The 15,506-nt window shown below is 53.7% G+C and overlaps 1 protein-coding gene across 5 annotated transcripts in view; it reads right to left on the reverse strand.

Moving 5' to 3' along the window:
- Window positions 1–1,247: 1,247 nt before the first annotated feature.
- Window positions 1,248–15,506, reverse strand: part of SEPTIN9 (septin 9) — a 156,041-nt gene continuing 141,782 nt past the window's right edge. For all 5 annotated transcript variants that reach the window (XM_050981278.1, XM_050981279.1, XM_050981277.1 and 2 more), the window contains 6 exons: window positions 14,703–14,840; window positions 8,973–9,090; window positions 6,590–6,685; window positions 5,669–5,765; window positions 4,145–4,196; window positions 1,248–3,341 (listed from right to left, as the gene is read on the reverse strand). In XM_050981278.1, coding sequence (XP_050837235.1) covers window positions 3,206–3,341; window positions 4,145–4,196; window positions 5,669–5,765; window positions 6,590–6,685; window positions 8,973–9,090; window positions 14,703–14,840 — 637 coding nt within the window. In that variant the 3' untranslated portion in view covers window positions 1,248–3,205. The remainder of the gene's footprint in view (window positions 3,342–4,144; window positions 4,197–5,668; window positions 5,766–6,589; window positions 6,686–8,972; window positions 9,091–14,702; window positions 14,841–15,506) is intronic.

A 15,506-nucleotide genomic window follows, 5' to 3' on the forward strand; every position in this document is an offset into this window, starting at 1 on the left:
TCCATGGACACACTCAGATTCCAGCATCTGAGCATCCTCTGTCCCCTGTCCCTTGCATGCTCAGACACCAACAATGAGGAAAACAGCAAAAAAACCCCCAAATCCCAGCACAAGAAAAAACACAATATGGGGGAAAACTGCTGTAGGCTCCTCCAGGAGCAAGGCCCACGGCCTGTGTTTGTAGTTACTACAACTACACCTTGATTTTCCCTGCTCTGTCCCTAGGAGCTTTTGTTCTAGGTCTTGCTCTGGTTACAGCAGTGAGAACACTTTGATTTTGCTGCTTCTCACCCTGGAATCCTTTGTGAGCTGTGGGTGTGGGAATTTGGGGTAAGGCAAGCACAGAACTGCTGTGCAGCTCAGAAAATAGGTTTTTGATGGGGATGGGTTTGGCACTGGGCAAAGGGGTCCCATCACTGGATGCCACATGAGATGAGAGAATTCACTGCACCAAAACCCAGGTGCCAGCAGAAAAGCAGAGGTAAAATGTACATAAGCCTGTCCTGTGCTCTAGGGCCCCACAGGAACCTGACCTGAGTGCTCCCCTGCTGGGTTTGTTTCCATCCAGTCCCACAGCCACACAATCCCAGAGGGGCTGAGGCTGGAAAGCGCCTCTGGAAGTCACTTGCTCCAGCCCCAGCCTAAGCAGGGTCACTTAGAGCTCCAGGTGGCTTCTGAGTTCAACTACTCAGGGGGAAAAATACCATAAAGACACGAGACAGAGATTAAACCAGAGGGGACAGTGTCAGATCTGTGACACCAGGGAAAAACGTGGTTTTCAGGAGGGCCAATCCTCCAAGGGAAACCAACTTCCAAGGGCATCCCAAGGCCAAGCCTGCAGCCATGAAGGGTTTTGAAGACCACCTGCCTGTGGAACCAAAGCCACACTGGTGTGAAAGAGAAGCTCCTGCCTGCCCCTGAACTGGGGGCAGCCCACTTCTCCATACAAACACCAGGTAGCACAGCGGGAACAGCTCCACTGTGGAAGCACAGGGATGGGATCCACCTGCCTCCCTCAGGATCAGGCTGGCTCCATCCCAAAGGTGCTCAGCAGAATCAGCTCCAGCAGTTTGTAGAGTACCTGGGGCAGGTATCTGAAGTGGGATGAGTCAAGGAGGTCAGGAATTCTCTTTCACCCTAAACAGGGCAGTTCTGGGCCTGGACTCTCCCATCACCCCCAGCCCTCCAGGGTCCATGCAGCAGTGATTACACCAAGGCTGGGAACAGACATTTCCAAACAAGCCTCCTTCTATTTGCATTCGAAACATTTATTTTGGGAAATACATATTAAACACTATTATTTATACAAAAATGGACTAAATTTTCATAATGCTTATAACCCCCAAAAGGCCATTTTAATAGATCTGGATGAAGGGTTTTTTTATTGTATTATTTTCTTTTTTTTTTCCTTCAAAAAAAAAAAAAAGTCAGGTTACAAAGGAGAAAGCGGCGTGTCTTGCTTGGCCCAGCTTGAGATACCAACTAGAGGAAAAAAAAAGTTTAAGATGGCATTTGCAGAAGTGCCTCACACAAGAGGTTTTTCTCCCCTTTCAGTCTTTTTTTAACACTTGAAATATATATAATTTTTTTCAGTTAATACATTTGTTGTTGTTGTTTTTGCTAAAATATAGCAAGTCAGCAAGTAGAGTTGCTGTTCCCCAACAGCTCTGCGGGGCTGCTGTGGAGGGGGGATGTGAGTGGAGAAGGGATTCTCACAATGCACCCCCCTGCCCACACCCTTCTGGCTGCTGGGGGGAACATGTGGGGAGCCCCTGAAAACCTGGGCATCCCCAGCAAAGGGAGAGCAACCTCCTCCCTCCTCCTGTGCTGAGCCAGGCTCTGTCCCCCATGGGCTCTGCAGGTGCCTTCCAGTGCTAGAGGATGGGACACGCTGCCACTTCAGTGTGTGCCCCAAAAATGGGTGATTTGCAGGAAGTTTTTTTTCCCTTAGAGAGGATTGGGAGACTGGTGGACACCAGAAAGGCAAGGGGAGCTGGGGAGAGGGGCAGGACTGCAGAGCTTTGTTCCAGGAACCCCTGCTCCTGTGTCACAGTGCTACCTAATGCTTGCAGGGTCTGATTCACTAGAGACACACAGAAAGAGAAGGGTCTGGGGGCAGAGCAGGGGGAGCAGCACCCACAAACACCCCCCAGCCCCCCCACAGCTGCAGGGCTCGGTCAGCACAAACCCCCTGCACAAGGACCAGCAAAACAGGAGCATCTTCCCTGGACACACAGGGGACCCAGGAAATGAAAAGGAATTTACAGATATCAAAGAGCCTCCTCTGATGTAGGGAAAAGGCCAAGAATCACAAGGGTCAGACAGGACAACCCTCTGCCTCCCACCACTGCTTTGCAGAGACAAGTTCCACGCTCAGCCCCCTCAGGACAAACACACTCAGAGCCTTCAGAGGACAAAGACCCACCCAACTGAGTGACAAATAAATACACAAGTGTTCCCAGGACATCAGCCACAGCTCTGGCCAAGGGAGAGGGAATGAGAGTCTCTGTGGAGGTTCACAGCCTTCTGTAGGCTGCAGAGACAGACCAGGCAGAGCCTCCCTGCCCTCTCCCACACTATTGCGAGATCACAGTCTGAAAAGGCACTTCTCCCAAAGCAGGTCGCTCTGCCTGGCCGGGGGTCGGTGACAGGCGAGGTGACACCTAAACACTCCCAGTTTATTGCATGTAGACAGGGTACAGGGGCTGGCTTGGGGGCTGGAGGCTCCCAGAGGGCTGCAGGAGACAAGGATGGCACTGGCTTGCTCTCTTCATCCCACCGTACCTCGCTTCCGAAGGCTACATTCACCTGGAGGAACCCTCGCCTTCCATGGACGGAGAGGAGCCCCTGCATGGAGGGGCTGCAAGGGCTCCCAGGGCACGCCAACCCTGCTGGCCCCAAAGATCTGCTCCCCTGGCTTTGGCTGTGGGGCCACAGCTGGGGGCCAGCAAGAGCCCAGCCTCCACAGAGGGACGGTCCCCAGGCCAGGGACGCCTCTCTGGGGGCTGAGCACAAAACTCATGGCACAAAGCAGGGGGAGAGCGGCCACCCCGCTCCACGTCTGGTTATTTGGTCAGTTAACATGGCGGGGGTCAGGGAGCAGGGCAAGAGGGACAGTGGCAGAGGATTTATATAAAAATAAAGGGGGAAGAGGGGAGAAACAGCGAGCGTGAGCGAGCGAGGTCCTGGCTGCGGCGAGGGACGGTTACATTTCGTTGGCCACCAGCTCCTTGTCAGCCACGCCGTTGGACAGAGAGCTCTGGCCCTCGTTCAGCCTCTTCACCCTGTAGGCTTCAAAGTGGATGTTGCTGGTAATATCCTTGATGTTCTGCATGTGTGTCCTGCAGGGAAGGGAGATGGAGCAATCACACCAGCCCAGACTCTGCACCTCGACCCTCGTCACCCCAAACCCCCCCAAGCCCAGTGTCCCCTCCTGCCCTGCTGGTTAATGGTGCCTTTAGGGCACAGGGGTGAAGTAAAGGCAATCACTGGCAGCATTGTTGGGCAGCAGGAGCTGAAGCCTTCACTTGTGCCTGGGGACACAGGACCTGTGGCTGCACAACACCCAGCCAGGGAGATCCCCACCCTGCTAGTCCTGGGGTGAGGTTTTGTAGCCCCACACAACTCTGCCAGCAGCAGATCACGTGTGCAGAGTTGACTTTGCAGCCAAACTGGGAAGGAGCCCAATGCCCCCTTTCTAGCAAACCCAGGGGGCTCAGCCTCCCTCTCCCCCACAGCAGGGACATTTCTTTCAAGAGGGATCAGCCATCACCCAGACCCCACAGTGACACCCAGTGAAGGGTGATGTCTTTGAACTGGGGGTGAGATCTGGCACTGGTAAGGGACACTAAGGCCAAAAGCTGCTTGCAGACAAGCTGGAGCCACACTGCCAGCAATCCTGGAGTGTGTTCTGACCCCTCCACTGCTCCTCCCCCCCCAAACTCAGCCACCAGGGAGTGGGGCCACCCCTCGCAGAGGGGCTGCAGAGTGGCAGTGGGCCAGGAGGGAAGGCAGGGATGGAGGGGTGAATGGGTGGAGGGATGGAGCAGCAGAGCAAAGCAGCAGCTGCCTCAAGCTGTGCTGGGCTGTACCCTTTCCCTGGATGCCACCTGGTGACCAAAGGCTCTGGGGACAGGGCACTGACCTGATGAGGAGGTCCCGCAGGTAGGCGAACTCACAGTGTGTTGTGTTCTCCACTGCAAGAGACAGAAAGCCATCAGTGAGCCCCCATGGCACCACCTGGGGCAAGCAGCACCTGGGGGCTTCCCCAGCGTGTGTTGGGCTCAGGTGAGCACTGACACCCGGGATACAACAGAACTCAGGAGTCCTCTTTCCTGCTGTAAAGCTGGCACCAGGTCCCTGCACCAGCTCAGCCCTGGTGAGATCTGACTGAGCACCCACAGCCCCTTCCCAGGGTCCCACCAACGAGGAGCTCCCAGCAGCACCCCCAGTACAACCCCCAGAACCCCAACAAGACAGGGGAAGGGCCGTGATGAGCTCTGCAGTGAGCACCAGGCATGTCTCCACCGAAGTTTCATCTGTAACTCAGCCATGAGCATCCTGCAGAATCCCAGGTGAGGGCTGCCAGGGCTGTGCAAGGACAGGAACTCCTGCTGCCAAAAGCCTCTGCTGGCAGAAGGAGGAGTGCTGCAATAGGGAAAAACCAAGGGGTGCTGCTCCACCACAATCAGACAGCTGCTATTTTACTCAATTTACCCCTTATTTTACTCAATTTAGAGCAAGAACTCCTCTTAAGGTTTGGTTTTTTTTTTTATCCAAACAATCCTGTACATAGAACAGCAGAATCCTTTGTATTGGAGAAGGCCTCTAAGATCATTGAGTCCAACCTCTAAACATCATGCAGGAATGGCAAAACAGAAACAAAACTGCTGTGCCAAGGCTGCCTGTGGCCATGGCTGTGTCCTGGAGGTCTCCCTGTGCTGAAGGCAGATGCCTTCACAAGTAGAAGGTGAGGGTTTAATGAATCCCATTGAACTCAGAATGTTCAGGGACACAGCACAAGAGGGCAGCAGAGCTTCAAAATACACAGATTTTCCTGGCAGCTTTGTTAAACCATCCCTCAACACAGGATTCCTATTAAAAAGACTTGTAAATGAGAGGAACCTGTGAAGTGAAGGGGAGGAAGATGAGAGGGGTGGCACTGGAGATGAGCCAGCTGGCTGCCAGAAACCATCAACAGGGAAATGTTTGGATGTGCTGGAGCCAGGAGCTTTCATCTAGCCTTTAAATCATGGTTGTAAAATGGGGGAGAAAAAAGGGAGATGCAGATGGGAGATGGAAGAGGGAAGAGATCCCACAAAGGCACAACCAAAGGCATGGTGGAAGGTACAGATGCCAGGGGAAGGTTCTAACAGGGGCCTGAAACATGGGGATGTCACTGGTGTGCCCTCAAATCCTGCCATCAGGCAATTAACTGTGCAAGAAGCACAAGCCAGGCCACAAGACCCACAGAAATGTCCTCTCCAGCATCAGCAGCCCTCTAAGACACACAAAGGCCCAGGAACCCAGCAAGGTGTTTCCAGTCCTCAAACATGAGGAAAATTATATTGTTTTGGAGGGGCAGGGAAGCACCACATCCACCTCAACTTCTACTGCTGGTTTTGGACTTTATTGCCTTCTGCCAGGGCAGGGAGGTGGGCTCAGGTACCTTCAATGGTGCCCCACTTGGTCTTCCTCCCAAGAATTCTTCTTCCGTTCACCTGGTACTCCTGGTCACTGCCCACCACTGCAAATGGGATCATTTCCTGTGGAAAGAGAAAAACAAGGCTGTGATTTCTTCTGAGAACTGCTCAGGAAACCAAACCAGGGAGCAAAGTCCTACATCCTCCTGTTTCCAGGGGGGTTTCATGGGATGAGCTGGTTTGCCCCTGATGTTCCTGAGCAGTGCTGCCTGCCAGGGCCCACAGGCAGCCCAGGACTGGGTACCAGCATCTCCTGCACATGTGCCCAGCCTAAAACCAGCCCAAACCCAGCCTAGTCCAGTCCTTCACTGGCAGGCACCAGGTATAGCTGGAGCAAAAGTATCCCAAAGCTTCCCTGGGAATTGCCCCCAGCATCTGGCAACCTGTGGCCAATTCATTTCCTGATCCAAGTTGGTGTCTTTGAACTTCAGAGTGCCTAAAAGACATTTTTCTTCCTTGAATTGATCCAATCCACTTTACTGTGCCAAAAAAATTGCTGGCTGAGTCCTGCAGTGTGGAATTGCTATCTGCAGGCAGCCTACAGGTGAAATTCCATCCCAGTGCTGGGAAGGCTGCTGCCCTAGCCAGGGATGGGCAGGCACCTCTGCTCCCTGAGCCTGGGGCAGGGGAAGGGGCCATGGACCCTCTGCTGAGGGCACCTGGCAGGGTGGTGACGGGGAAGGAGTATGGACAGGACACCTATCCCACTTTCCCACCCTGTTTCCACCCCTGCCCTGAGCTCTGGCAGGATCCCTGCTGCTGGGCAGACCCCATGGACAGGGCACAGCAGCTTTGGGAACACAACAGAGGCCTTTGGAAGGGAACCCCCAGGACATGGCCAGCCCTGGAGCTGCAGGGGCTGTCCCAGGCACAGCCCCTGCACTGACCCGGAATTTCTCGTTCACCAGCCGATCTTCAGAGTCCTCATCAAACTCCTTCTGGGGGTACACATCGATGCCATTGGCCAGGAGATCAGCCATTATCTAGGAGGGAAGAGCACAGGCACAGGTGAAGGACAGGCAGGCACAGGAGCTGCACTCCCACCATGGCAGCTGCTCCCAAAAGGGTCTCTGAGTGATGCCTACCAGTCACAGCAGCAGCATCTCCCTCTCCATCCCAAACACAGCCCCTTTTGGGGACAGAGACCTGTGCCACACACCCACCAAGAGCTTGCCCTGGAACCTCTGCAAGAACCTGGTGCCAAGACACAGCTCAGACAGAGAGAGAGATGAAGTTACATAAGCTGGATGTTGTTTAGGGATTGGAAAACACAAACAAGACAACCCAAGCTGCCCAAGCACAGGGGAACACAGCTTCCAGGCTTGTAACACAAAGGTGAAAAGCTGCTCTCTGCTGTTTGTTTACACTCCTTGGAAAAGGAACGTGATCTGGGGGAACAAGGACACAGCTTGGAAGGGCAGACTCTAAGGACTCTGCCTCTGTGCAAGGCTGGAATCTAATTCCTGGGTGGAGGCTCAGCTCACAGGGAGCTTGAAGGATCAACCTTCTCCTACAGTGCTGCAAACCCCAACCCAGGCTGGCAGCAGCTCCCACCACTTCCTACGGCAACAGCTCCACACCAGTCCTACAGTGCAGGCTGGCAAAGCAGTGGATCCAGCCCAGGGGATGCCCCCAGCCAGCCTCCCACCCCCCACCAAACCCACACCGAGTTTAGGGGAACAACCCAACAAAGCCAGCTCCAGGGAGCACATTCCACTCCCTCAGCACAGTACTGGCACCAACCTGAAGCCAGGCTGGGGCTTCACATCCCCTGCCCACCCCATCCAAACCTAAAACTTATCATTTCTCTGAACCAGGTACACCCCAGATGCAGACAGGACTCTGCTTTTGGAAGCACACATGCAGGCACACTGGAATGAATGAGTGGAAATGTCCCAGCCTGTGCCCAGCTGGCCTGATTTCCTGTCCTCTCATCTGCTGGGAGCAAACACACCATGTGTGTGACATGTTCTCCCTCCATCTGAAAGGATTTGGGAGGTCTGGTTGTAATCAGGAAGCAATCAGAGGTAGGGTGAGCTTGTCTTGTGCTGAGCCAGTGCAGAGCAGCAGAGCCAGGCACTGTCCCCATGGTCTTCCACGGACACCCAGCAGCCAAGGGTGCCCAGGTGACATCTGAGGTCCCAGACTGATATTGTAGTGCCAGAGCCAGTCAGTCACCTACAGACACAGGGATGGGTGCACTGGTAACCTCTGAATGGAGCCAGCAGCCTGCAGAAGCCACCACAAAGAGCAGATGTGGCACCATGGACTCACCCCTCCGTGTCCCCTCACCAGCTCCTTGCAGAACTCTGTGCAACCAGCCTGGCAAGCCAAGCCAGCCCAGCCTGGGTCACCCCTCAGCTCCATTCCCTGCCAGCCTCTAGCCAAGGAAATTGCTTGGAGAGTTTGGAACTGCCCCCAAAATCAGACTGGGTATTTCAGTGCCTGATGCTGCTCATTAAGAACTGGGAAGGAGAGGCTCCCACACTGGGGTGGGAAGGAGCAGCTCACCCTCTCCTGCAATGGGGCATGGAACCATCCCTGGCTAAGCTGTCCATAACCAGAGGAGTGGCCCCTAAAACTACCCTTTGGCAAAACTCTCCTTCCCTTTACTTCTCCCAGGTCAGACTCATGGATCAAGGAGCTTGGTGGTTTTTACTTCTGCAGGGAATGCTGAGGCCCTCACGCCTGCAGCCACATCCACCACCCACACAAACGGATTTACAGTCCCTTACCAAACCCCCGAATGGGCCACCTCCACCTCTCAGAGCACAGCCCATGCCTTGCTGTGGATTCAGACAGCCCCTCCTTAGCTCCCAACCACGGGAATTTCATACCTTGCTTTCCTCCTAAACCTCACCCAGCTGAGCTCAGCAAACCCACACATTTTTCACTGGTTCCTGTATCAGTGCACGATGCTGCACGGGGAGGCTTTTCCAGCCCCTACGTGCACCAACCTCCCAAAATAACAGAAACCAGCCTGAAAATAACAACAACAACAACAACAAAGGAGGCAGGAGAAGCAGGCCTGCAGCTCCAATCTTATCCTGCACTGACAAAGATCCAAGAGAAACACAAGAAAGTGCCTGGAGAGCAGCCCTACCCTGCGGCCACGCGGGATCGCTCCGAGCTGCAGCCGGAGGAATGCGCTGGGCTCCCGGCCAGGCCCTGCCTGCACAGCCCTGCCAGGAGAGCCACGAGGGGGGCAAGGAGCACCAGGGGATGGGCTAGCACAGATGGGAGCCCAGGGAAGGGGCAGCAGCCCCTTACCCGTTGTTTGAAGTAGTCCCTCTCCTCCAGCGTTAGCGTGTCGGCTTTGGCGATCACCGGGACAATGTTGACCACTTTGCTCAGGCGCTTCATGAACTCGATGTCCAACGGCCGGAGCCTGGAAAACAGCAGGAAAAAAGGGGATTTGAAAAGAGCAGGAAAAAGGGGATTTGCACTCCTGGAAAACGACAGGAAAAAGGGGATTTGCTGCTGCAATCCCCTGGTAGGGAGGGGCATTCAAAGAGCAGACAGAGGGGGAATCGCTTCCTCTCAGATAGGACAAGAGGGTTTTAAAGCACTTTAAACATTTCCCTTTCAAAGCTGCCGCTGTGAGCCCTCACAAAGCCCCGTGAAGTGGCAGAGGGCTTTTATCTCTGCAGGGCCTCAGAGGACTGCAGGAACTTGCCCAGAGCTACTGGTGTCCTTGGTGGGGCTGGGATGGAGCAGGGCGATGCTGGCTGAGCTGCCAGGTACAAATCCAAACCTGCTCCAGCTCTATCCAAGCTGTCACCAACCATCCAGGGACAGCACAACGTGGAAATGGCCACAGGTGACTGTCCCTGCTCGCACTTCCCCCTCTGTTGAGCACCAGTTGCTTGGGACATTTTACTGAGTGTATTTCTGCATACCTCATTTAATATCTGCTCCATCATTTGCTCCCAGAGTATTTGGAAGCACCTGTTACACTGGTGGTACAAAAGCAATAAAATGTAAATTAATATTTATGCAAAATATTCATGTTGTTCAAAGTGATATAGATACTTTATCCAGAAAACTGGATGCTGAAAGTTTATCATATGCCTGCACAGGATTTTGATGTAGGGAGCTTTTAAGTTCTCCATCAATGTCACACAACAATCTATGATTCCAGATTTCTTTCAAAGGGTCATACAAAAAGGTTGTAAGAAAGGGTTTACTTTAAGTAAACCCTGAAGTCTGTGGTTATGCACAAGCTGGGAGTGCCTCTCACATTCATCAGCTGGGATTAAAAAAAGCTCTGGACATTCTCCAGGGGCTCACAGAGCACAGAAGAGATGCTGCTTGTTCCAGAGGGCAAGAATGTCAGAAAATCTCTACAACAAAAGTCTCAGCAGAGGAAAGCTGCAGGGATTGCATAACCCCAGTGAACAGTGCCTTGGGAAATCCCTCCCTGCTGACAGCTCCACTTCCACACTGCTCCACATCCAAGGCTGCAGACAGCGATGAAGGCACCTGGCCATCATCCCCCCCTGCTCCTCAGTCCTCCCTGAAGGTGTTTGAACTGCTGGGGGTCCCAAACCAGGAGAAAACCTTCCTTGGGACACCTCCAGGTGCTGCAGGTGCCCCTTGGTGGCTCTGAAGGGGATGATGGTGACATGCAGCACAGTTGAGTAGGTGTTGCCTTGAAAAGGAAACCTGGAGGCCTCAGGGTCAAGGATCTCCTTTGGGCAGGAGGTGTTTGAAATGAGCCCTCACTGAAGGGCCAAGAGAGCACCCACTGCCAACACACCCAAACCAAACCCCACCATGGTCTCCCTGGGCCCTACAAAGGGCTCAGAGATCCCTGCAGACCCAGGCACAGGGGGGAAGGGACTGATCCTTCCCCTCAGCAGCCACCAGGCAGTGTCCCCATCCCACGGGGACAGCTTTGCCTGGCTCCAGTGCTGAGGGAGGGACAGTCAGCCCCAGAGAGACCCACTCAGCTCCAGCTGACCTGAAAACAGAGCAGCCAGCACTGGTGACCCAGCTGAACCCTGCCCTGGTCATTCCCTCTCCCAGGGATGGAGCCGGACTCTGCCAGGTGGATCCTGTCCTCACACACCAACAACACACAGAGCCCTGAGCACATCATTAGCACAGGGACAAATAAAGTCCTAACTCAAACACAGGGTCACAGATCACCCTGGGCCCCAGGAAAGAGAGATTTTGGTTATTAAAGGGAAGAAAGAATAGAAAAAACCACAAGGAACCCCCATGGACACATCTAAGCTGAATTGCTGCTGGCAAACATTGTTTGGAGCTCTGCATAATGTATTTCCCAGACCTCCAAGGAAGTAATGCAGTAATGCTCCTTTCCCAGCAGAATTCTTTCCCCTCCTCTCTCTTTGCTATTTTCCAAACAATTTTTCTCCTCTAAAAGCTTCTTCCCCACTGAGCCTGTGTTCCTACCTCTTTCATCAGCTTTTCCTTTAAAGACCAGGATGCATACAGAGCATGAATCCACAATCAGGCAGACATTAGAGTTGCAGCTCAATCTACATGTTAAAAGCTCAGTTCCATCCCTCAGATCCCTCACACATCCAGAGGATGCCACAGTGAGTGAGGAGAGGAGGCAGAGCCAGAGCCTGCCCACACCCCTGCTGTGTCCAGCAGCATCCCCCAGGCACAGTGACCTTGTCCCTCTGCACCCAGGCACTTCTGACACAACTTTCTGCCCCCACGGGCTCCTGCAAGTGCCTCATCCACAGAAGTCACCTCCCTGCACCACCCTGAGACTCACCAGCAGAGCAAACTGTATGTTTCAGGGTTTACTGCAAGTTTCTAGATATCCTATCGACTCCTGCTAGATAGGTATCTCCCTCAAAACCTTAATTATGTAAAAGGAAATGAGTATTTTTACTAAAAACAATGCCTGCCTGTAGCTACACATCACATTCATGTGAAGACACCATGGATTAAGGTGATGACAAGTGTTATTTGCTCCAAGCACATCACAGAAGAGAAGGGAAGGCTCAAGAAAAAAAACTAATCTATTTTCCTCCTCTTCTCTAAATGGTCCCTGATATTATTAACTTACAACATACACATTTTGGGCTTTGCTGGGAGGGGTGGAAGAGCTCAAAGGGGAGTGGATGGGCTGGAGCAGGAGGTGCAGCATGGGCTCAAACCACTCCAGGTGGTGCTGGTTGTTCCTTCATCCCCTTCTGCTGTGGGCTTGGGGGAGGCTGTGCAACTGGGCACCACTGTGGCACCCAGGACACACATTTTTATTTCTGCCACTGTGCACAGACAGGATCTAAGCACAGGCTCATTCCTGCTGGTTCCTCTGAAATGCTGTTACAGGAATCAAAATCCACAGTGAGCTGTGAAGTTATTTCCTTTTGGTTGTGCCCCAGACCAAACTAACAGCAGGAATTTGAGCTGTGTGTTAAGCAAACACCGGTGAGGACCCAGCAGCTGCCCTGCCCCATCACCTGCTCCAGGGATCTGCTGGGCACCTGAGAGGGGCAGCCAGAGGGAAAGGAGGGAGTGGGTGGCAGTTCCTGAGCCACCAGCCCTGGCAGAGGCAGGAGAAGTGCTGATGTGGCCAGGCAGAGTTCCAGAGCCATTCCTGAGGTGAACAGAGCTTTGCAGGGGTCAGAGCAGGGATATTTATTGAGTGGCAGGGCCCGGCCTGTGCAGCTGCAGCTGGAAGCCCCAGCCAGCACCATCCTCAGCCTTCACAGGCATGGGTACATGGGAGTGTTACAGGCTGTGTGTGAACTGCATGGGCTGTCCTGAACTCCCTTGTGAACTCCCTCATGCAGCAGAAATTTCTCTGCTGATTAACCCTGGAGCTGCTTGGATAGGAGGGCCAGACTGAAACTGAGCCAAGCAATCCTCTGCTCTGGCCTCCAGATCTCTGCACCAACTTTGGTTTTTTTTTATCCCTCACTCCTTTTTATCTAGGAAAAAGCAAGCTCTCACCCAGTGCCCTGGCAGGCTTAACCCAGCTGCACAGGGAGTGCTGTGCCATGCCCACCCACATCACCAGCAGCAGCTCCCCAGGCAACACCAACACCCCGTGCAGGCACATCCCAGGAGGGCAGCACCACGCACCAGGGATGGTGAGTGCAGCATGTGGATAGGGCCATGGGGACATGCTGGGGCTGGGTGACAATGTCCCCAGTGCAGGCCCTACAGCTCTACCAGCCACTGCCCTCCTCCCAGTCACCCCTGGAGAAGACAGGGGCACCACAGCAAGGACCTCAATGCCCTTTTCAAACCCGCTGCAAGGGACCATGGACCTGCTGCCTCGGCCAGGGCACAAACCTGCACCTAGCTGTGTGTGACAACCCCAGGACAAGGCTCCCTCACAGGATCCTCTACTACAGCACTGTCACAGCAGCTCCACCCCGCAGGAGAGGTGCCCACATCACCCTTTGCTGGGGAAAGCCTGTCCACAATGATGAAAAACATAAATTGGACTTCACAAGAGAGCAGAAAGGAACCCTAATTCCTGCTTGAGCTCTCAGAGAAGCAAAATTTCCCATCAACCTCCCCCTCCCAGTGGGGTTTGTCCCTCAGGTGGCAGGAGGGGATGGGTGAACCGGTGACCGTGTGGACAGCCCCAGCCAGGCTCTCAGCCTGCAGGGGAAGAGGATCAGCACAGGGCCCAGCAACAACAGCCCCCAACTGCTGGGCTCGCTCAGATATTGGAAACACATGTTCACTGGAGAGAAGGAAAAAAAGCAGCTGAAAATCCACACAATTGCTGTTGGCCGGCGGGTGAGAGAAACCAGAGCGCGGCTGGAGAGGCTCCACCAGGGGACACAGAACGGGGCTCCACATCCCTGCCTGCACTGCCAGGCACCCAACACACCCCCCCTCTGAGCATCAGATCAGTTCTTTAAGAGTTAAACAGCCAGAGGGGTGAGGAAAAGCTGGAGCACAGCTAAGGCTGCAAGTCAGACCTGCCGAGGCAGGGGCTGCAGATCTGGGCTGAGATTAGTGGGACCAACATGTTAGACTGGCCTAAAAATGTCATTTCCCTTTGAAAGCTTCTCTGTTTTATTGTATTCAACCATAAATGTTTCATCAGCCCCTCTGCTCCTGATCAGTTACACAAGAGGGGCATTACTGGCCCATGCAGGCATTTTATTCCAGTGAAGGATGCATTTTTGGTCTACCCACTGACAGAAGCAAAACAAAGTCTTTTCTATTGGAATAAATCTCCACATGGGGAAGTGGAAAAGGCTGACATTAATGCAGTGCTGGAGGCTTAAGTTTACTTTTGAAAACAGACGCAGAAACATCCCCAATGCAGACAGAGCCAGAAGTGGAAGGAATTGACACAAATCAAAAGGAAACTTAGGTCTCGTTTTCTGTTGTGATACTTTTTAAGTCACATTTTTCAAGACATTTTAAGTGCCCCAGATTTTCAGGGTGGGCTGTGTGCCTAGGAGGGGGAAAAAAAAGAAAATAGAAAAGGAAAAAAAAATATAGAGCGAGATCTGGGCCTTTTGATGTTGTCACTTGAGAAGTGCCAGAGCCAGGAGAACTCCGGGCTGAATAAACAGCATCCCTCTTGCAGACTAGTCAAGCAGCCTACAAAATACCCTTATGGGGTGAGGGTGTTTGCTGCCTTGGAAGCACAAGGAAAAATGGCTTCTCCCCTTACAATGTCAGGGACAAAGAAAAAAAAATTAATGTTCTGCTTGCAAAAGTAGCCTCTCCATCCAATTTGAGACCTGCGTCCATCCTTAGTCAAGTAAGCCAAGTGACCACAGCAAAGGCAGCAGCTCCCAGGAGCTCAGACAGGATTTCATGGCCCTTCAGAAGAGGAAACACCTCATTTCTCTGGGGTACAGTAGCTCTGCTGTTTATTGTGAGGCCTCCAGCTGATACAGCCCTAAGGATAGCTTCAAGCTGTCCTCGAGCTCCTCAAGCCCCAAAAACCATGGGAGGATCCTGGGCAGAAGTGCCCTGAGGGCTGAGCTGCTGGGCCATGGAGAGGGGAGCCGAGGGGAGCAGGGACAGCAGGGTACGTACGAGTGGCCCGTGGCTGGGATGAAATAAATACAGCAGTGCACCCGCGTGTCGGGGATCTGCTTCTTCCTGTTGATGTTGATCTCCTCCTGCAGGTACTTCTCGTACTGGTCGTTGATGAACTTCATGATGGGCTGCCAGCTGCAGAGAGAGGGCAACACAGGATGGTGTGAGGGAGCTGGACCACCCTGACTTTCTGTGTGAAGCAGAACCTGCAGAGCCTGGGATGCACACCTCAGGTGTTCACTTCTTAGCAACTCCACACACTGCTGAAGGAGGGGATTTACTGGCTGCTTTAGACAAGAAAATGCCTAAAAACTGCTCCCTTCTCTCCTCCTGGACCTGGCTGTGGAGCAGCACAGCGCTGGGACCATGCCCTGGCTCCTTGCAGAGTGCCACAGTACAGGAGCATGAGCAGAATCAAAGCCCACAAGCCCAGCCCAGCTGGCGGTGGGGACAAGGTCCCTGCCATGGGCCAGCCCTGCCCAGCCCAGGGGCCATCCCACAGAGCCAGACACTGTGCCAGGGATCCCAGGCAGAGTTCAGCCTCCAGAGCCACATGAGCAGGGTCTGGGGACTGGCCCTGCTGGCACACAGCTGCTCCCAGCCACAAACAAAGGTTGTCTCATGCCTGGAACAGCAGGATGTTTGTGGCTCTCACGGGGAGCATGGCACTGCTCTGCCACCACAACAACCTCCTTCCTGCTGCCCACAGAGCAGGGGGGCACAGCACCAGGCTCCAGCCCTGGGCACGGGGTCAGGGTGTGCTGGGGCTCTCCTGCCCTCCCCCTGCACCCAGGAGAGAGG

Source organism: Serinus canaria, chromosome 18 (assembly GCF_022539315.1).
Source record: "Serinus canaria isolate serCan28SL12 chromosome 18, serCan2020, whole genome shotgun sequence".
Lineage (NCBI taxonomy): Eukaryota > Metazoa > Chordata > Aves > Passeriformes > Fringillidae > Serinus > Serinus canaria.